Consider the following 23,688-nt stretch of genomic DNA (forward strand, 5'->3'; position numbering starts at 1 on the left):
CAGTGCTATTTCTGTTGTGCCTGCACTTACCTTGTTTGTTGTAGCCAACACAGAACAGCAGAAGTGAATAGAGACCTCTGACCCAAGCGGGAGATAAATGCATATACCACCCTTATGAATGGGGCATTTAACCCATTCCTGTCCATGCAGTAGAAGTTGCTTCACAATGCTACATTGCAACCACCAATGCTATGTGAGGCAAAGTCTAGCAGAAGATGGATTTGTACACCAATCCACCTCATCTCTCCCTCTCTCCTACCTTTGGCCTTGTGTACCTAAGCAAGTCTCGTCGTGACTGATGCAAATTTAAAGCGTCCCAAAGCTTTCATACTCAGGACCTCCAGGTCCAACAGGAGAATGATTCCCCTCAATAACAAGTAAGACAAATTTGGCCCTGCGGTGGAGGTGGTGACACTAACACTTGCCTCACTTTAAGAGAAGAGGAGGACAGACATTACTCTTCTATTCTTCTCCAAAGGCCACAAGGGGACAGGCAAATCCAACTGGGGTTGAATGTACACGACCCCAGAGCAAAATTCTCCACAGAATGAACTCTCTGTAAACTCCTCTGCAGAGGGAAAACAGCAGATGAAACATCTATCTCTTAAAAGCTCTCTGCAAACCTTTCTTTGAGGCCATTAATCTTCAGCACTAAGGAAAGAAGCTGGAAGATGCTTCCACATGCAAAAAATAAATGTATAGAAATTATGTATAATTCCCTGTCAATAGATGCTTTAATTACTACAAAACCATCCACCAACATAACGTCAAAAAAACCCCAACAAACAAAAAAACCATAAAATTAAAAAACACAACTGAGCTGCACAGAGTGAATCTGAGTATACTCATGTTTCTGACTAGTTATTTTACACACACAAAAAGATGTTTAAAGTTCAAAGGCAATCATCTATCAGCTTTCTGCTATGACAGCTTTCTTGAAATTACAGTTGGTAGTAGGGGCAGGAAGAAAAGGAGGAAAAGAGAAACATTGCAAATTCTCGTTGGCAGAATATATGGTTTACAAACTGCTGACTATTTCACATTTATACTGAAACAATGCCCAGGAGCTCTGATAAGGTATAGGCACTCAAAGTTTTTATCAAAGGCTAACTGATTTTTTATCAGAGGAGTATCTAAAGGGGAATTTTCACAGTCTTCTAAAGAAGGAAACCAAATACACATTGAGTAAGACTGGGGAAGTATTTGTGTATCTGTACACACATGTGTACACACAGAGAGTTACCAAAATATACACCCAGAAAAGCATAAATGCAACATCCAGCAGCATCATTCTCACAGTGAAACATTACTATTCTTCTCTGAGATGCCACAGCTACAAACCAGTCCACTGTAGTCCATGCTGATGACTCTACATACATATGTCAGATAGTCATACCTGATATAAATACTTTTTAAATGGGTTAATTCTTTTTTACATGTTTATATTCCTGACCTCTCTTCTCTATTGCATCTCCATTCCCTAAAATCCAGTGAGGTGCCTATAGTTTGACAAAATCAGCTAACTTTGGGATTAGCATCCTTAGCTGCATGACAGAGAGGGTCATGCAGTAATATTGCTGAACCTCTGGTTTGGACCTTAATAGTATTAGCCTAAGCCCTGCAGAGTCACCTCTGATTAGGAAACAGTGCCTGTTTCATTTTGTTTCCTCAGGCATGAAAGAAGAATTAAACTTCCAGCACTGTTTACCTGGCTTCTGAATGCAGATGGAGCATAATGTCTCACACAGCAACCCTCTGCCCTCTTTCCAGTCTGATAATCATCAGCTTGCCTGTTCTGATTTACCTGCCACAGCCTCAGGATTTTGCAGGCCGAATACATGTCCTTGTGTCAGTTCTAGTAAATCTCTGGGAAGCTGCAAGTCAAGTCTTACACACATGGACAAAAAAAAATAGGAAAGAAAAGAAGAAAACAGAAGAAGGGATAATAGGTAGGAAGAAAGAGAAAAGAAAAGCTTTTGCCCCAGTGTATTATATTTTTCATAATGTTATTTTTCTCAGAGCAATAAACTCCTCGATCTATTATCTTCAGTGATGCAGCATATGTATATGCATGCATGTGATATGGTTACAAGAGGAGAATTGCATGCTTATGTAATTCTTATTTTTATTCTGACTATTCTTGGACTAAATGCTTCATTATATGATTATTTGTGAAATAAGAGAGAGGGAGTTTGGGGAGTTTGCTCTTTGTAGCAGAAATTGAGAGCATGCCTCTAGTAGCCCCTCAACCCCACAACCTACTGAGCCACAAAAAGCCAAAAAGGAAAGGGGACACATTTTGGTCCTTTTGATTTGGTTTACAGCCCATCCTTCATTTGTTAATCATTGAAGATATATAACTGGCCTAATTTTTATAATCTGTCCTTACCAAGATAAGAGTGAGGAAGAAACCTGGGAAGCTTGTGATGATCAAAAGCTTCCCCTAAGCACTGACTTGCTGCCCCATCTGCCTGCAGACACAGTAATATTAAACCCATACTGACTCATGTTCACAGAAATTCAATGTACTTCAGAAGATGTTTGCTAGGGTAAAAGCAGTCTTATAGTCTCACTCAGACCAGAGTAAACATGGGGAAGGACGGTGCTCCAAGGGCAACAGCAAGAGGTAGAACTTGTGCTACAGCCTGGGAGAAACGTATAACGAGATGAAATTTGATGAGGACTTTTCCTAAGGCATTCTCACAGAAGCAGTGTGTAAGATCCCTGGAAGATTCTGTCATTTGTGGAGAATTTAACCAGCTATCATAACGTACATTAAGTTTTTTCCTCAGAACATTGGAAAACAATACTAAACTCTTGTTTTCTTGACAATTTACTCTTCAGTGCCTGTATTTTAACTTCAAAAATTCTATGCATTTCGTACTTATTAAGAAAAATGCATCCATTAAAGTTTTTAAATTACCATTTCCTTCAATGTTGCATGTGAAGTGCTTGGCGGGTTACTTCCTTTCACTGGTGGAACATAAGCCAAACAATTTGTTTCCTGGGCATTCTCTCTTATCCCAGTTTGGTGGATTACCTGTAAGATACCTATGTAAAATACAGTTCATGTATTAGTCTATCTGAAAAGCAATTTCCTAATGAAGACTTCCACTACCTATCAAAGTTTCTATTCAGGAACTGACTGGGTTTATTCTAGGGAAAAAAAGAAGAAAGAAAAAAAGAAACATAAAAAAAACATTACCCATACTAAAGTAAACAGCTGAATAAGAAAGTCTGGAACTATCATTTTGAAATGGCACATAATGAAAACTCCTCTCTTCCTCCATTAGCTAACTACAAAACAAACAATAATTCAGTAACATTCTCACATTAGAGATGACAACAGAAGCACAACTGAAAGCTTTGTCTTTGTCTTGATTAATTTCGTTTTGTGAGATAACATAATGCAGTTTTTACAAATCTCATTCCACTCTATTATAAAGGGCAACTCAGCTTGAAGAGATTGCTTATTACACTGAGCTCAAAGGATTGGATAACAGAAGTGAAAACAATTAGGTAATCTTGACAAAAGGTTATGAAAATGTGGGAGAAAGACCTGGTTAATTCACAGGTGTCATCTATAAACAAGTCTGTTGTTTGGATAACACGAGAGGCCTTGATAGACATATTGTAAGCCATGAACATTTAGCCAGTATTCCTTAAGAGCCTTTGGGAGAAGAAATGAGCGTGAAAAGGAAAGGAACACACAATGACTGTAGTTAACCTCAAGCTTCAAAAGGAGTGGAAAGACCCAAATCTTCTATATTCTTGTACAAATGACTGGACTGCTCCTTCACACAGACACCTGAAAAGTAGGCATCAATCTGAAGTAGTCTCTGGGCTCTCTCAACAGTCAGTGAAGAGGAATAGGTGTCTCTAGAAAATAATTTGTCATATCAGGTGGTGCTTGGGAGCTTCTCATTCCCTCAGGTAACAGTAGAGAAAGCCTAGCTTAGACTAATTAACATGTCTGGGTTTATAAGGAAAAACATAGACGAATGCATCCCAATGTAAATGCAGATCTTATATTGAAATCAAAGAAACCTATGGCAGAACTCAGACTTCAGTAGTCTTTCTGTGGGAATTATGAGCAGAAAGTTGGAGGAACCCCCTACAGAGAGACAGTGGTAGAATACTGTTAAGGCAAGCAAGATATACAATATTACAGTGATGGGGAAAATTAACTGCTTTTGTCATATGTGGCTTATAAATTCATTTATATACATGATCAATAGCATAGATTCCTTGAGGAATGATTCAGAGAGAGTCCCATTGCTTCTTTACAGGCACAATAGTAAACAGAAGGAAAGCTAGTGTGCAAATCCTCTTAATACGACTAAAACCCCTCTTGAAAGCAAAGTTTCTTTTGAGAACTGGGTACTGGTCTTTGAACTGTAATTCCTTGAAGAGTTATTATTCTGCATGCTGAGGGAAGGCCTCAGCCCTGCAGAGAAACTAAACAAACCATGTTGGGTACATCCTATATTCTGCAGGACTGCATTCTTCTTCAAAGTCCTGAAATATGTCATTGTTTGGCAGAGAGAAATAGCATGTTTCATTACACTGTAAGTAGGTAATGATGTTAAAATTAGTAAGCTAACTGAAAACAAAACATATTATTCATGGGTGTCTAAAATGCATTTTGAGACACAGGTAACAGACAGGGCAACAATTACACATATCTGATAACAATCATGACAAGTATCTTCAGCAATTACTAAAAGGTCTAGGATGCAAATAATGTTATAGTAACTTTACTAGCTTTCTACTCCGGGTAGATATGCCAAAGCTAATCAAATATGTATTCCATTTACTATGAACTAAACTACCTGTCTCTAGGGCAGTAACTCAAACAAGTAGGAAGGGAAGGTGATGCTTCTCAACTCTACAGCAAGTTGCAACTTTCTAATATCCAAAGCGCAGTGGTGTGCAGGAAAGTGCAGCCTGGTCTCAGGTGGCAGTGTGGAGGCCAGGCCTTGGCACAGGCATGAATGACTGTCTGGACTCTGGCAACTTTCCTTCTTTGAGTAGCCAAGCACAGGGTTAATTCACATTTGAAGAAGAGATGGGACACTTCTGTCCTTTATTGAAGGGATTTTCATACAACCCTGCCCTGGCTCTTGCTCTGAAGATGCTCCTCCTGCTTTCTTACTTTTCAATGAATTTACAGCTCCTTTGCTTTGGCTCAGCTTGGGCAAGGAGTTTTCCCTGGATATTATCTTTAATCTGAGCTCTCTGCACTTGAAAGCAAGTCCCTTCCTCTGCACAGGCAGCACCTCCTGCCCCTGGATCCTGTCCACAGAGAGCAAAAACCTCACTCTGGAGCAACTTGTGTCCTTCCCACTGAAAACAGAGCTGCCATGCTTACTCCCCAAAAGAACAGCCACTGGCTCTTGTAACAGTGTGAGAGCTGAAATCTCCCCCACACCGACAATAACCAGGCTAGTTCAGTCTGGAAGCAAGTCTACAATCTATGATAAATGCAATGAATATGTACAAATATACACTATTCCCAACATTTACAAATATGTACAATCAACAGAAAAGCACAACCAAGCCCCCTTTGCTTCCCCCAAGGGGCCTCCCAGGAAGGAAGGAAGGAAGGAATCCCCCCAGATAGCCATGGCAGAAGGCAGAGAGTCAAGAAGCAGAGAGGCTGTTAGACTTAGCTTGTCAAGGTCAGTGTGTTATCTTCAGCCAGAAAAGAAGAAGCCAGCAGACAGAAACCAAGCGAGCAAGCTGAGTCCCTGACTGCCCAAACTCCCCAACCTTGGTTTGAGTAGTAGTTCTTAAACATTTCTATCTCTCCAATGGAAGTGTTTAGAACAATCATTATTTTGTTTTCTTACACCCAATAGTGACTTATTTACATTCTTTTGCTTTCTCTGCTTGAACTTTGTGAAGAAAAATTAAAAAGTCTTAAAACCACCACACTCCTGCCTCCACTAATCCTCTCTGGCCATCCGCAGGTCTTCAATACTACTTCCTCCTCCAAGCAGAGAAAATCATATTGAGAAGCACATTAGACTGCCAGAATATTGAGGAGAACAAATGCTACATGGCCACAGACTCATCCAAAAGACTGACATCTGTCCACATGCTGCTTTGTGGGCTTGTCCCTGCATCGTCCCTCCCATGACCAACACCAGGTGCCTGTTTACAGTCTGGGGCATGATCCCAATTGCTGCTTCCAAATTAAAACAAGTTTGAAGGTCTCCAGACAATATGCTTTCTGTTTTCCTTTCCTTAATGAGATCTCTTTCCCATGAGGACCAAGATTACTAGTAATTTCTGTAATATCAAACTGAAGTCCTGTGTGGCAATATTCCCAGCCTGCTTCTGCTGAAAAGCTGCAGTTTTATCATTTAACAGTGTTTTCAATATCAAAAGTCAAAGGCGATTTGGCTAAACCTGAATCAGAAGAAAGGATTAGGAAAACAGGGGAATAATAATACATCAATTTAGCAAAGTTCTTGCTGTGAATACAAAAATTGTCAGTAATCTGCATTGACTGCTTGCAGAAAATTTGGAGTGCATGAGCACTCTGTTATCTTTGCTCTGCACCTTTTCTTGTTGTGCTTGTATCAATGAATATTTTACCAAGATTAATACGTTCCCGCCAAATCCATACAGTCCTCAGAAATCCATGGAGACATCTGGCAACAACCCATCAGATCTTTTTTCTTGTGTTCCTGGCAAAGAGATTAGTAACCCATCAAGCATTCTTAAGTAAGAGAGCAAAATGGAATGGATGTTTTATTGATGCAGAGATCAGATCAGTGAAAATTCAACTTCTAAAGTTGCACGATAACATCAGTTTGAATGAAAGACCTTTTCCTCTGAATTTGGGAACAGCAAGCAGCTACTGAAAGAGTGCATAAAGTAGAAAGGGATCACTAAAAACTTCATAATTTAAGGAGCTGATATAATAACTGACTTTGGCAAATCTGTTATATGTTTGCATGTTTTCAATTACTTCAAAGGAATACATGAAGTGAGGTTATGTCTTCAATAAAACACAGGGAATAAAAATGAATGCAGCTTTGTTTTGCCAACTGGAAGAAACAGAATTAGTAGATTCTATCAAACTCAGCAATCCAATCCCTATTTATATATCCTCTTTGCTTGAAGAAAACCCTTTATAACTAACTGAATTTAGCAGCTATGTTGGACCACAGATCATCCCATCCTAGCCCAATGAATTACTAAAAAGTCAGCCTCACACATCATCAAAAGTAGAAATTGAGAGCCTGATGCACAAAGTTTCTTTTTATGGATACCAGTTGCACTTGAGTCAGACACTAAACCACCACCAGCAAGCTTGCTTGTGACTGATTTGTGTTATTAGATTCAGTATTGATAAAGTAAATAAGGTTTAGACACAGAGAATTTTAAGATAGTTGAAGAAAAGCAGTCCAAAAGCTCACCATTTTCATTCTAATGAAGATCTAAATCCAGAGGGATTGGGGTAGTAGACTACTTTTTCATGAAAAATAGTTTTGCAGTGAGCAAAGTTTGCACACCACAAAAAAATACCAGCAGTGTGACACATCTGGAAGATTTGCTTGGGTGTGAGGGTGAAGTACAGTGGCAAATAACCAGAAGCACCTGACAGCCCTCAGGAGAGCAGTTCACATAATATGTGTCCTCTATCCCTAGTCTAGAAGAGCTTATGTTGACAAGCATTACAATGAGCCATCTATTTTTAAAAATATCACATTCAAAAGATTTACAGCACATTTACAAGATCTAGCACTAATTTTTTTGCAAGATCACACAATGGATCACTATTAAAACACAGAGGTAGATCAGTCATGTGCCCTGCTAGGAGGCAAAGCTGTCACCTTCTTTGTCATCAAGACATGTACGTGAGTGGAAGAGAAACATAATGATGGATTTATGTGGTGCAATGCAATTTTGTTCTGCTTAAACCAAACATCTGTATAGCCTAACAAGTATCATGTCCTCCTGAATCCTACTTCAAAATCTAAGAGCATGTCCATCAAGGCAATTACTTACATCAAAAGCAGCTGTAAATTGAATGCCAGAGATCACAAAACACAGCAGGACGGTTTCACAATAGCCTTGAAGCTCTGATCAGTTCTCCTGGGTATCATGTCCTACAAGCACAGAATTTAGAAAAACTGAAAAAAAATCCACCACTGTCTTCAACCAAGACCCCTGACTTTGAATGCACCTCCACAGTCTAGGCAGGAAAACCATGAAGCTCTTCTGGAGTGAATTTACTCTGCCTGACATTTCTATCAGCCAAGAGGCAAGTCAACACAGTGTGAGGTCTGAGCTGGGGGAAGTCAGTATCTGTTCTGTTCCCATTTCACAGAAGGATTATGAGGACAAAGAAGTCATTTCTTGTGACTTCAAAGATGTCAAAGTAACAACTACTGCCCTAGTGGCACCTTGTCTGTGGAAAAGTAGTAAGGAATGAGAAGTAAACAAAAAGGTAACAAATATGTTAAAAACAGTGAAATAAAGTACCACTAAAAGAAAACAACCCTGGCTAGTAGTTATCATACTACTACTCTAAAAGTAGGTTAAAAATTAAGAAGTATGGCTAAGTTGTTCCCTTTTAATAAATAGAACATTACATAAATAATAGTTGTGTAGCTTAAAAAGTACCATTTGTTTCACTTGAACTCTGAAAGCTGCTGTCTTCTATTCTGCAGGATCTAAATAGTCAAATTCCCAATGAGTTAGTTAGTCAATTAGTAGTACAAGAATTGAAAGGAAAATGGTTGACCCTGCTGGGGAATAATAAGGGCTTGTGCAGAGCTTGGATTCATTGTGTGGTTTGGTCATGGTGGGAAGTTGGCCAGCAGGTAAGGATGTGGAAGCTGAACAAGCCACACATTGTATATACTCCAGAGCCAAGCTACACCAAGACCCCAGTCCTCAAACTGTAAGGTCACTCACATACATGCTTACATGTTTGGGGCCCTAATCAATAATTTGTAAATATTTGTCTTTATTCAAGGCTGTACCTTCATTTAAGCCTTAGGAAGAAGAAATGAAGAGGAAATACGTTAACACACAGCATAATCATTTGCCAGAAAAATACACTGCCCAGTTTCTAAAAAAAGAAGTGAGGGGAAGACCTATATGCTGTAGAAATTCTTGGTTCATGCTTTTCTCCTAATTACCAAATCAGTGAGGGCCTCTTTGTTTTTCAGGTCACTCCCCAATTATATATTACATGCTTCCTTCATTCCACAACCTTTAATTCTTTTCCAGTGTTGCAGAATTAACTGGACAGAGTTCTTAATCTTGTCTCTACAAAGAACTTGTTGTAATTGCAATGAATGCTTTCATTTTGCTAGTGTCTGAAATACGATTTGCAAGGGAAGGGGGAGTATGGGTTGATGCTAGTCCCATCATTACTAACATTCTTGCAGGGATTGTAGTGCTGGAAAAAAAAAACACCACCAAAGCTTTTATATAATAATGAGCATGTGTCTACACGTGAGCTGCTCCTTTAAGAAGCCTTGGGCAAGTGGAAGAAGGGGGATCCAGAGAAAAGGCAGCCCTACAGCTATAACAGAGGGCAGAGGTTAAATCTGTTGGCATTTTTATTGCAAATATGGTCACTGCATACCCTCTCCCTGAAGGCTTCACTGAATTAGAAGTGTTTGCCATTGGCACTGCCCTGCTGGTAGAAGGTAAGCTTGGTGTGGGACCTCAGTGGCAATAAGATTTTTGTCCCTATTATTCCTAGTGGGAAGGAAAACTGAAGCAAACAGCAGCATTTATGGTATGCTGACCCAGACCTATAGTGGGTACTGTGGCTACATCACCAGTACTTCTGCTGAGTAAATCAGAGTTAGCTGCAAGCTCTTTGCAGTGAAGATCTGCTCTGTATACATAGCTGCCCTATGACAGGGGAAGTACTTGCTACTTACCTTTCTTATGAAGAGTTTGGGTTTGATTTCTAAAGGTAGGATTTTGGGTTTGATTTCTAAAGGTGATCTTTATCTTCCTCAAGAGAAGAATGTTTGAATAGCTGATAAAATTATCAGCCATAAAGCCGGGCTGCTTGTTTTGTGAGCTGTGATGGCCATCTTACAATCAAAGATGATAGGTCCACAACAGCTTGTTAACTGTTAGCGTACATCAAGATTGCATGAGTAGCACTGCAATTAATGGCTGCTGGGTAAAAGTAACAAAAATATACTTGCATGAGATTCAAAAGCTATCACAGTGTTAAGAAGCAAAATTTGAGGTAGATCATATTAATTTAATTTAGCAGATGTGAGCTTCTCTTAAGGTGCCGTTTTTGCTGAGAGACTGCAACTAAAATTTTTATCTACCTGGCAGCTAGCAGAGGACAAACTTGTAGCTAGGACTGGGTCTCAACTGAGATACATCCCAGTCAGGGCCTGGGACCCCATGCCTGCGTAGGGCTACTCAGCTAGGGATGCAAATATCCTGGGGCCCAACAGTGGAGGAGGAGAAGCTATAAACACCTTCAGAATGGGAGAAATGCTCATCAGCTCACCCCATGAACATGGAGCTTGGGAGAAAGGAGGATGCTCACCCTCTCACTGCAGACATACTCAGCTGAAAGGCAGCATCGTATTTGCCTGCAAAGAAAAGCTGGAAGAGCTGTGTAAGAGGCTCTTCCTTGGAAGAAAGGGAGAAAAGAAAAAGCTTCTACTTCTAGCCATCGAGTGAGCTGCTGCCTAAACAGAGAGCTCAGGGCTAAATGTTGCCAACAGCCATTAAGACATCCACAGGGCCTATCAGGTCCTGGTATGACTTTGCACTTCATTACTGAGTGGGGGGCAGCACGGGACAGGGACACTGTTAGATTCCAGCAGAGTTTGACAGCCAGGGTCTTGTTGGGCAATGACTGCTTGTGGTACCACAGTCCTGCCAGCCCGCATGTGCCCATCCACCCACCCACCTGTGCCTGAGGGTTTGCAGCCTGCTGGAAACCTGAAGTTGTTGAAGTCTAAGCAAAGTGCCTGTTGGTAACCTTAACTTAAAAGTAGATGTGGCCTAACACTTACATGTTTTACTAAAAATAAGTATTTTCTACAGGGTTTTAGGTAGGACAAATCCAGTGGAGTGGCAATAAAATTTGATCTTTGTCTCTGACTTAGAAGATCAGACTAAATAATTAAAGACCAATTCACTTTCTCAAAGATTCTGAAAGGCAATGAAGACCTCTCTTTTTGCTGCAGCTTCCAAGTGCAGTTTGCAAAAAGTGGGAAACTTGGCATTCACTTTATATATAACTGGACACATTTGTTGTTCTAAAAATGGAAACTCAAGGCTTTTTTTTTTTAATTTAGTAAGTTCTCTACTTGTATATACATGCTGGCCTTCAAGAAAGAAGAGTGAGAAGAAGCCTGGAGCTTCCAAAAAACAAGGGAAAGAATAAAAAAAAGTTGACATAGTAATAGGTCTAACTCTAAATATTGTCACAATATACCTCTCCTAAAGACTTCACTGCATTGAGAGTTGGCAACATTTTACCCTCTGGGTGGCAGGTAAGCTGGCAGGGAGGAAATAAGAACAGCAGACCTCAAATGGCTCCAAATATTTCTCCTGGAAATATTTTGTTACATGTTGTGTAATGAACAACGCACATCATCCGTTACTATGGTTATGCCATCAGCCATTAATGCAATTAAGGTAGGAGCAGGATTTCTGACTAGACAAAATCATCCATCTTATGTAACTGCAGAATTAAGACAATAAGCATAGATAGCTATGCTACTTTACAGAATTAGGGGACATGGATTTTTGTCTGCACTGCATCATTTTTCTTTGCAAGAACACAAAGCAAAAGGCATACTGATTCTTGTCTAACTGAGACTTAGAGACAGGATGTTGAGTCATAGCCTCATCAGAGCTAAAATAATTCAGGTCATCTTGCAAAGGACTTCAGACAAAGCTTGAGCTTTAATTGGTGAAAAATGGGTTTCAGGGTGGCTCAGCTCTGTACGGTTGGTTCCTTGGGTGCTCCTCTCTGAGGACCAACATTAACTTGTTTTTTTAATCTATCAGTGACTGCTTTTCATAATTAGATTATTCCTTTCCATGTATAGTCTATTGACGAAGGGCAGTAATAAGATTGAGCTGGTGTGATTCAAGCACTGTTAACCTTAGAGACAAGCCCAAAGGGAAGGAGGCTGACTGAAACACAACTGAGAGATTTCTGTGCTTAAACACACAAGAATGTTACAATTTATATTAAGCACAACTCATTTCTCTACTACAGACAGGCACTGAGATGCGTTCATCAGCAGCATGTGCTGTCTGTCAGCCCCTCTGAAACAGTGTCCTCTGCACATCCCTTGCTCTGACCCAAATGTCCCTTGATGGAGATTAGCAATCAGGTTTCTCTATTAAAACAAACATCAGAATTACAAATAAGATTAAACTATTTTTGCTCCACATAACTGGCCATATCTTTGATGCAGTTTTAGGCACTGGCTTCAACTGTCACCTATGACTTTTCTCCCTGTGCGTAAGTTTCCACAGCAAGTATTGTTCTCTCATTAAAGAAAGCAGCCATATCATGGTAGATATTTTCCATTTCTAGTTGAATCACAATAAACAATTCTGTATTCCAGCCCTGCTTGGTTTCTGTCTGAATGGCCTGACAATTGTTTCTTTCCGAAAAATCAAAGAACTCCGAACTCCCAGCAACCTGCTGGTTCTCAGCATTGCGCTGGCCGACTGTGGGATCTGCATCAACGCATTCATCGCTGCCTTTTCCAGCTTCCTAAGGTATATCTTCTTTTTCAGAAGAACCAGATGAAAATTAACAGCTTAAATTCTAAGAGGTTTAGTTAATTAAAATTCTCTCTGTCTAGCATACCAGCTAACCAACTTTCTCATTCTCTCAATCTGAAACAGCAAAACAAAACTCTATATAGTTCTACAAGGCAAGTAACAAAGCAGACTTTAGTGTGTATAATCACCAACAGATTATAGGATAGTTGACCAAGAAGTTTTAACCATCCTTATAGTAGAAGCTACTTCAATATTAAAATATAAGTACATTTTCATTTGAATAAACCTCTAGCTTGACCTCAAATTTGCCTTTAAGTCTTTCTGTTTTTTCATGGGCCTTTCCATTAATGCACTTGTTCTAACACTTTGGGGGAAAGGAAAATTCAGATCTGTTGGCAGGGAGTTAACATCAGTTATGACACATTTGATTTTTTTATGTTTTCACATATTTAAGTCATCAGTGAACAATTACAGCAAGCAAATCACAACCAAATTATACTCAGAAAAACCGTACCACCCTATAAAACAACTGATGAATAATTCCGCATAAGTAGCATATTTTAAACTCTGAAAATACCTTTAATAGAGAACAGAAATACCTTTAAAGTCAGTGTGACCATTTTATTCTCTCTCAATAGATTAAAAAAATATATATTTTTGTGAATTAACAATGATAAGCTCCAATAAGGCCTTATTCAACACAGTTTTACCTCCTGTATATGTCACTCATTTGAGATACTTATGTCTCACTGAAGTCACTAAAGATGTCTTTACTGAACTGAAGCTAAGAAGATAAGGTGAACACATCAAAATGAGCTTGGTTTTAACAACTGCAGAACCTTTTCTTTTAAATGGGAGCAGAAGTTTCCCAGTCTTCTAAACATTTAGCTATTTCCTGTTCAAAGGGACTTCCAGGGATAGCCTTCTAATTAATTATTCTTGTATTCTAAAAATATATGAGAAAGCAGATTGTTGAAGATTTCCACCACACGACCAGGTTTACAAGCATGAGGAAGGTTAGATAAACACAGAAAAAAAAAAAAAAACACTATGGTTCCTTGCCATGGGTGACCACTTTATTGAAGGCACATCAGCAGATGTCTGCTACATGAGACTGTCTCATGATTCATTTCTTTATGTCTTCAAAGACATTTGGAGGCCTGAGGCTCGCTATCAGGAGTATTTCTATTTGTTATGAGCTTTTGTACTATGTTGTATGGTAAACACTCACTTTCCAAAAAGGTATTACTCATTTACTATTCATTTTCACATTGACAAATTGGCAGTGGTTGCAAATTTTGAAGATAAGGCTAATTGGGTTAAATATAGATTTCAAATTATAAAATCAGCTTTTCAATATGTAAATGTATGGTTGTATTTTCTTTTCCATATAAAGAATAAAAAAAGCTGTTGTATTGTATCAGACATCACAGCAAGATAAACGGCCAATACCTAAGGGCAACCACAGTAACATCTATCACAACGTTTCTCAGACTTAGAAAGCACAGGCACAGCTATCGTTTTACCTTCTCCATTAATGCAATTTCCAAACGTCCTCACATTGTTCTATCATTTTCTTAGCATATTCCTTGCATGTTGACAGATATTGGCCCTACGGCTCTGATGGCTGCCAAATTCATGGATTCCAGGGCTTCCTGACAGCGCTAGCCAGCATTAGCTCCTGTGCTGCCGTTGCCTGGGACCGGTATCATCATTACTGTACAAGTAAGTGCTACAATTTATCTAACTACCTCGCCCAGATTCCGCTATAAAGCAGTTTGCTTAGATTTCAGAGAACCAATGCAAACACATGCTTGCTATCTGTATATCTTATATCTAAGTTTATTTATCCTGCACACTAGAGAGAGAGCAAATCTAAAACACATCTCCAAAGGACCTCTTCCCATAAAGGAGGCACTAACCAACCACCTTAAGGAGATATTTCCTTTTCCAGATTACATCTTGGTTGTGACCCTCTTGCCCTGCTTTCAGCTTTCTCTTTACAAAGAATGGAACTGGGTACATTTGTTCCAAAACAAGCAACACATTTTCTGCAAGTTTCAATAAAAATGGCTAAAGCACAGGTTGCTCAGACCATTTCACCAATTATTTTCTAAACAGAAGTATAGGCTGGGGAAGAAACTGCTGAGCTGCAGCACTTTAAGTCCTCTCTGCTGATAGCATCCACACAGCCCTTCAGGCACAGCCTCCATATGATTAAAGCAGCAAGTGGTAAAACATACCCAGAGCACACAGTAAGTATGTTCAGTCTGATGTTCCCATTGAAAGTAGAGAGGCTGCCAACTTTTTGTTCTGCAACTTTTGTCAAGAATTCAGTTCAGGCAAGGAAATGTTTGGGATTCTTCATATCCAGACAAAGGCACCAAATAATGCAGGTTGTGAGCTAAACCCGTACTAACACCCTTTGGACACTGAAATGTGTTTTGGGCTAGAAAAGTAGCATCTGTATTTTGCATGAGAGAGAGCCTGAAAACATGCATGTTTTTGGAAAGACATTTTGCTGTCTGCCACACTGACTTTAATACCTTTGTGTCATGCACTCCTCCAGTCAAAATCATACTACCTTAAGAGCAGAGGCAGAGGAAGCCTAAGGGCACAAACTTCTTTGCTTTGATCAAATCGTTCCTTACCGATGGCCAAACATTGCTGCTATTACTGAGCATTTTGAACAACAAACCGAAAACAAAACTCCATGCTTTGTAGCTATTCCAGTAAAACCAGCCACTTCTAGTTTCATCCTTCACATGCTGATTCAAAGAAAGATTAAATCATATTTTATAAATCTGATATACCAAGCCCGCAGGCTATACTGTGTTCTAAATCCATACATTAAACTCCTGTTGACACTGGTGCAAGCGGCATGCCTGTACAGAAGGTACAAAATACTTTTGAACAAAAAAAACCTCCTTCCAGACTCAGCCCCATCATCCCCAGTGTTTTCATTATGTCCCAACAGTTTCCCAAGAAAACCTTTGTTGTGGTGTTCCTTGGCTTGACACTTGATTATCCACTATCCATATTTCTGAGGAAGAAAGACCTGATGAGAATGTGAGAGACTAGTATGACAATGAGAATAAATAGAACTTTTCAGCCATTCTGGACACAAGTAACACAAACGTTCAGCAGCATCCTGAAAAAATTAAGTTCTTAAATTTGGAAGTCAACACAACTGCCTGTGATAAGGTGCTAGACTTTAAAGTGTATTAATAACTAGATATGTTGCTCATCAGAAAACAGGTTGATATTGATTTGCCTATGGAAGACCACATGTATGACCACCACACATGACAGAGAAGCTAGACTTTCAAGCAATGTTACTCTGCCCCCTTCTTACTTTCAGCCTCCTAGGCAATCCTGCTGGCAAACTCTCTTTTCACCCCTTAAATGTGGCTTTTCTGGCCTATGAGATGCTACTTTCATGGTAAAGAGGAGAGAATTACACTAATCTGCAGTCTGAAAGTATGCAATTAGAAGAGAAAAGGCAGGAGAATCTGAAGGGTTTGGATGTCAATCACTAGCAAGATGGGAAAACATATTATTGTATTTCAAAATTTGATCATTAGGGGGAAAAGGAGAAAACAGAAGCAGTTTTACACTAGTACCTGACAGTGAAGAAGGAAAGGGCAAACTCTGAGGAAGCTGTCTGTCCATAGCCAAGCACTCAGGGGAGAAGATGACATTTTATACCAAGGTACGCATTGTTAGCTCTCCCTCCCCGGCCATTCACATGAGGAAAACATCCTGAATTATGTTCTTAACATGGCAAGCGAGGAAGGAAGCAGCACCCTGGGAGGTCTCACTGGAGCCGAGAGAGGCAGGCAAAGGGCATCTGGTAGATAATCCAGGGGGTCAGCAACCTGAAAGCAGGTGGCCACCTACCAGGCACCTTTGCTGAAGGCATTTCATCTAATGCATGATTCTTTTTAGTGAGGGTAACACAGTCATCAGCAGTTTGTGAAGAGGGGAAGGATCTTCATCATTTTTTCCCTTTCATAACCATGGCATACAGTTACAGCTTTAAAAGGAAAGAAAAAAATATATAGAAGATTTTACACTTGCATTCAAGAGTTAGGGGGAAATGAAAAATCTGAAGTGATTTACGTCAGTATTTTTCTCAATATTGCAAAAAAGAAGACAAAATCAGCAGGGATTTCACAGCAGCATTCAATTTTTAGAAGCAGAATTGCAGTGAGTTTTATCTATTTCTTAACATTCAAGGAAATCTAGGTTGTTACACCAGTATTCAAAGATTGTCAAACTACCATTTGCTCCAATTCCAGCTGTCAGGTCTGTCAAATTAGGAGCAAGTTCTTACCTCCTGCCACACTGCAGCCACCTTGCCACACTTCCTTCATCTAGTCTTGCACCTGCATCAGTTTTCCCTGACAAAATGCCAATGTTTATACAGATCTTGCATTTTTCACTGAAGCAGGAGGTAATTGCCAAGACAGCTTTATGATCACAGAGAACAGCAAAAAAAAAAAAAAAAAAAACCCACCAAACTAATGGAGTAAAGATATCCCTTTATTAGGTTCTTTTAAAGAGCTTTTCCTAATGACATGCACAAAAGAAGCTATTATGCAGTGCAGCTATTTTATTTCTACAGTGACTGGTGCTTTTCACACCACAGATGAAGTGAGTACCAACACCTATTTTACTTAGGACTGATACATATTTTTGTTTATAAGACTTTCAAATGTATTTGTCTTTGACAACCTGCCAATGTTGGGTGATGCATGCCATGAAGGATGGTACAAGCCATATTGTTCCAGAATATACCAGCTATTATAACTTAACCATTTGCAAGAATAAGGAAGAGGAATGTTTTTTCTCCTCCATCCTAGAAAATCTTGATGACCTTTTGAGCACCAGCCAGAAATCTAGCTGACACTGTCAGAGGTACATTTTTTTCTCTTTCTGTGAAAATCAGCTGTTTGACCAATCTATAAATCTTTAAAAAGAAAATAAATTAGTAAATATCGTAATAGACTAAAGGTCAAGAAATGGCTTATAATTATTTCACCAAAACTTAGCCAGCATAATCAAAATTATTAAGGTTCTGTGCTTTACCAAGCACTTCCTAACATTTAAGCTTTTGATATTGCAATTTTAGTAACCTTGAAATGACGGGGGGTTTTTGTTTGTAAGAGTGACCTCTTCCTGTTCCAAAGCAATTACAGAAGCTACTTTAAATCCCTATATTAATATTTTACTGCATAGAAAATAAAAGCTTCCCTTTTGCTTTTCAAGGAGAGAAAGCCAGAGCACAAGAGTGATTAGACTTTTTAGGACCAAATTAGAAATTATATCCTTAAGCATATACTGAACTCCATACATGCACATTTAACTGAATTAGGACCTGTACAGTTCAGGCAAAAGAGAAGGCATTTAAGGTAAAGCAATGGCCTGCTCTGCACTAGAACAACTGAACTGCTCTCCTGCTGTCAACTCTCTCAGAGAAAGACATTTTTGCTTTGTGAACAGAGCAAAATTCTTTCACTGTTCTTGTACTGAAAACGTTTTTTCCTGGGTAAAACAAAAATAACATCAAGTTAGTTTAAGTTTAGATTCATGCATTTTTAGCTACTTCTGGTGTGTCATTAACTGCTTTCTGGAGGGTCATTCTTCACTAGTAATTATTGGGGGGGCCAAAAATTTTAAGTGACTAAAAAAAAAAAAAAAAAAAAAAAGAGGATTTTCTTTACTTTTTCCATGGTATTTAAATTGCCGTGTGTATACCTGTTTTTCCCACAAGTAATTTTTTAACATCTCCACCAATCAATTTTTCCAAGGTGATTTATAATGCAATTCAAACTAATTCTTTTCCATCAAGAACCTTTGGAACATAAGAAAAAGGGTAGAGTAGAACCAGTATTCCTGTAAAAAGGCAATTTCATTAACACACATACTTGGTTACCCTTTAAAACATAGGAGGACAGTACAACACAAAACAGCTACTGCAGAGACTGTGGTTCTTCCCAGAGCTTCCGTCTTATAGAGATGTCCATCCCATGTGTTCTCAGGCACTCCACTCACCAGTCAGTCACACCTGATCCCATGGCAGGTCCTCACCTCATGCTTCTTGCCTTCAATCCTTCACTTTTCTGAGAAAGGTCAGAACTGGCCTGAAACTTCCTGGCTTGTTGTCATGATGCTGCTGCTAAGGGCAGAAGAAAAGAATGCTTCCCAGCCTCAGTGTAAACTATATCATTACTTCTCCCTAATGGGAGATTTGATTAGAAAGGAATAGAGAAAGAAGTCACAGTGCTCCTTGCAGGCGTAGCTGGCGTCATGGGCTATTCAGCACGGGCATGGTTACGCACATTAGCCTCAGTAACAGAATTATCCAGACCTTTCCACACGCAAGTAGCGAGGCTAACACAATGTCCTGCAGCGTCAGGGAAGCCTGCCTGACTTCTACATGAAAAAGCACTTCCTGTGTCAGTTTCCAGCCTTTTATTTCATTCATTGACCTATTCCTATGGTATTTTATGGAACTGGATGAGATAGGCATGAATGTTCATTTTTATTATAAAATTGGGGAAAAAAATTACTAGTGCTGAGCTTCACATTTCCTGTTCCACACTATACAATGATACTAAGGGCAACATAATTTGATCATCAGCACTTTTTAGAACAAGACCTTTTGTCAGGTTGTGTCAGAACAGGGTATATTTAGTATCCATGCATGCCCTACATTCCTGGCAGGAGTAGGCAAGAGCAAGGGAATGTGTGCAGCATCACATTTCTGATTGGATGTGTACCCTGCACTGGAGCTAATTCTTCAAACACTATTTATTGCATCACCCTGATCCTTCTACTTTCTGCCTTGTCTAAGTATTTTAACATGTTCTCAAAACATAAGAATATAAAGGTCTTCAACAGCAGCTGCATCTCCAGTGTTGTACAAAGCCGAGTAGCAGCAGAGCATTTGTCTAAGTAAAGCACACAAAAGGGAAGTACAATTTGCAATTTCCTGAAGCCTGAAAGCTTCCTTCATATTTTGGGCATGGTTGATACCTCCAGACTCAGGTCAGCATCAGGCTACAAAACACAGACAACTGCTTTTTTCTGCCCAAGGGCCAGGACACTTTGTTCAGGCCCCACAGAGCCAGACAACTTCCCAGTAGTTTCATTCTGGTCATGGAGACCACCTTTTCTCTTCCTGCAGGAAGCAAGCTGCAGTGGAGCACAGCCATCTCCATGATGGTGTTTGCATGGCTATTTGCTGCCTTTTGGTCTGTGATGCCCTTGCTGGGGTGGGGAGAATACGACTATGAGCCACTTCGGACCTGCTGCACCCTGGACTACAGCAAAGGGGACAGGTGAGATCCAGGACTAGCTCCCATGGGATGGGTGGGGAGGCTGTTGTCCCCTGGGGTGGCCTGGGCAGCAGACCAAAATCCCCCAGCTGCACCCTAGTATTGTTGCTGGGACAAATCTCCCTTCCCAACAATGAGGGCAAAGCAGGCACCACTTGAGGCTGCCTGGACTCACAAGGTGGCACATGGGAACAGCTAGTCAGCTTCCTCTGTGGGAGAGCCTGGGGCTCAGATTTCTGCTGCTCCTGTGCTTCACCTGTAAGCTGCATCTTCTCTGGATTTCAGATCTGCAGCTCTTTCAGAATGGCTTTGCTTTTACATAATCCAGCACAGGTGTCTGAGGAGGGTGCTGGAGTTTAGAAACCAAGCACCTGTCGTGATTTCCTACAGTACTGTCCATTCTGCACACAAGAGCATGGCACAACTTAACCAGCCTTCAAAAAATGCTGCACCTCAAACACGTTGATAAAAATGGCTTTGACAATTTTGAAAATGCAAGTTAATTAATATTTACAGCAAGTTTACAGAGATGCCTCAGAGAGGAATTAACAGCCTCTTTTTTCTTTTTTTCCCCTCCTCACCCTTTCTAGAAACTATATCACATTCCTTTTTGCACTGTCCATTTTCAATTTCATGATCCCAGGTTTCATCATGCTAACAGCCTATCAGTCGATACACCAGAAGTTCAAGAAAAGTGGGAACTATAAGGTAAGAAAGCTTCCTCAGCCCCTGCAAGTGCCTTGGTAAAACAGGACTGCATACAACAGAAACAAAATCCTCAAAAGGCCAGAGGTTTTGATGCAGCTGCTTCTGTTCAAACACTCCAGTGCTACTTTGTAGGAGAGTGGTGCAACACAGGATGGGGCCACCCAGAACGTTTGTGGAAACTGCAACCTTAGTGATTTGAAGATTTGACCAGCCAGCCACATCTGTCCCATCCTAGTGTTGTAAACATTTCCCTGTCAAAGTGAGGGTCAGGGCTCCCTGAGAATTTCCCTCCACCAGCACTGGTCCAACTCTAGTAAGAAAACAAACATGACATGAAGCATGCAGAATATTTGCTCTGGAAGGATCATTATTTCCTGCTTTGGTACAGGCTCCTAGCTTATCACCGAGGAAGTCAGCCAAAACTGCACCTATGCAAGGAAATGCATAGGCACCCTGTTGGGGCAGATGAGCCTTCCTATACATATCATGTTTAGATTTGGCTGAGGAAACTCAGAAATCTTTATGGGCTGGAAACAAAGGAATTGCTCTGGAGTGGCAAGTTTATGGGAAGGTAATGTGGTGATCATATGAGTTGTTTCCTCAAGCGCAGGTTATACAGTCTGGGGTACTATGTATGACTGGCAGGCACAGCCCAGCCCCTCTACTCAGAAAAGACAGTCAGTTCTCAAGGGGGATGTTATACCAGCAAAGAGACAGCCAGGCCGTCTGGTTTGGAGCTGTCTGGAGTAAGTACATGTGCCCTCTACATATTCCTTGAACAAATTTCTATGTTTCTTACTATAAATCTATTACCTTTTATTCAGTGTGTTTATGCAACAACATGTGATTTCTTTCTTATGCTATTCTGTAGCTGTACAGTCTAGTTAGGATGCAGAAAATTTAAGGATGACATTCTCACTTTTCTATTCATTGCTATACTTATAAGGCACTTGGAAACACCTGGCCATGAGTACCATAGAAAAGGCCCTGCCCTGAAGGACACAACACAGATGCTATAACATTCATCTGTTGCACTGCCATAGTAGTGGCTTCACACAGTTTATCTGTCTGAAAAGCCCTCTAAGAAGTCACCAAAATGTCATTCCTTTCAATCTGTTTTTAAATTTACACATTGTCCTCTCCCCTCAGCAGCAGTTACTGGCCATGGCTTCTACATCTAGCACAGAGATGTGACTCACCCACCATAAGGTTCTTTGTCACCGTGCTCAAAAGCAACTGCCAATCCCCACTCAGCCTCTAGGAACAGGGCTTTGGGGCTTGTTGCACAGGCAGCCTTTCAGTGCAGAGGAAGCTGTGCTTGCACAGCTCTGACATCAGCATCAAAGCATCAATGATACAGCATGTCCTGCTGGCTTGATCTTCTCCTGCTACTGAACGCAAACCATAGTCTCACAGGGCCTGTCCCATCTGCTTGTTGCAGTGTGCAGTTGTGAAACACAAAGGAATTTATTGCTTTTATTTTTCAGTTTAATACTGGTTTACCATTGAAGACACTGATGATTTGCTGGGGTCCCTATTGCCTCTTATGCTTCTATGCAGCAGTTGAAAATGTGATGTTCATCTCACCAAAATACCGCATGGTACGTCTATGCCAACTGAAGGAATTCAAACTCTCCTCTCTCTTTTCCTATGGAACAGTGCCAATTTACTCACAACTGGGTTTACTTGCATAGAACAAGCAGATCACCTCCTCAAAGCATTCTGTTCACCTACCACTTTTAAGGCAAAACAACTAAGCACAGTGATATAATAGGCATTGTATTACTGCTTTGACCAAGCAACAATTTAAAAAGCATGGGGATTTTTCTCTCAGCAGCCAGTCAGGGGGCTGTAGCCTGTACTGCTTCATAGTTTGTAGGAGCTTTTTGTATCCTTCCTAGAGTCAAGTACCAGCTCCAGATCTTCAATTTTGTAAAGACTGTCACATTCATTTTTCTAATATTTCCCTCTTCTCAGGGAAACTGCAATTGATCATTCTTAAGGTTATGCTAACCTCTTTTTTTCCATGAGTCTTAGTTCCATGATTGCCTCTGGGATGCAGTAATATCACATCAAACCTTTGAACATTCATTCAGTCCCCAAAAATCAGAGAAGTTTCAGGTCACCAGGTACTTAGGCATTCAGTACTCCACATAAAATGTTAGCAATATCAGCTCACTTATCCATCACAAGATAGATGTCCATGGCACACCCTTTGCTCCCTTTAAGAGTTTGCATTCACTCTCAGCTGAAAGATCCCCATTTCAGGTAATGCTGATCTAAATTCTTTTTCCTGGAGACTATAATTTCCTGAGCAAGGGCCTCCTGATCCAATTGCTTTTAATCCTCATCTCTCTGGGGGTAGCAAGCTACAGCCATTGGCGACAGCCATTTGTTTAGTGAAGGGAAATGGAGCCTAGGCTAAAATCAGCCCATTGGTTCCTCAGTACCTTTTCCTATTAATGAATATTCTGTCTCACAACAGATTCCTGCCATTATTGCCAAGACTGTGCCAACAGTGGATGCCTTTGTATATGCCCTGGGAAACGAGAACTACAGAGGAGGAATATGGCAGTTCCTCACAGGACAGAAGATTGAGAAAGCAGAGGTTGATAATAAAACTAAATAACCCATTATGGCATTAAGTGAAATTAATGTAGGTACATCACTGAGAGGAAAACACAAGGAAATTGTGTGCATTCTCTGATATGTACATGCAAAGGTGGTTCCACATCGGACAGGCCGTGAGCTGGCTACAAGCAATGAAGTACTGAAAGAATGCCCTCCAGATAACTGTCCAAACAAGCTGCTTGTCGAACAAGCTGCCTTAAACCTATGTTGATTGTTCTCAGTCTCATTTTATATGTCACTGCAA

The 23,688-nt window shown here is 40.2% G+C and overlaps 1 protein-coding gene across 1 annotated transcript; it reads left to right on the forward strand.

Annotated features, from left to right (window-relative positions):
* The first annotated feature begins 9,598 nt into the window (after window positions 1-9,598).
* On the forward strand, window positions 9,599-23,442 carry RGR (retinal G protein coupled receptor). Its single transcript, XM_054382515.1, has 7 exons — window positions 9,599-9,677; window positions 12,600-12,756; window positions 14,366-14,487; window positions 19,955-20,108; window positions 20,696-20,813; window positions 22,301-22,414; window positions 23,299-23,442. Exons 1-7 carry the CDS (start codon window positions 9,599-9,601, stop codon window positions 23,440-23,442), a joined length of 888 nt encoding a protein of 295 aa, XP_054238490.1.
* Window positions 23,443-23,688: the final 246 nt, after the last annotated feature.

This window comes from Indicator indicator, chromosome 7 (assembly GCF_027791375.1).
Source record: "Indicator indicator isolate 239-I01 chromosome 7, UM_Iind_1.1, whole genome shotgun sequence".
NCBI classification, from domain to species: domain Eukaryota; kingdom Metazoa; phylum Chordata; class Aves; order Piciformes; family Indicatoridae; genus Indicator; species Indicator indicator.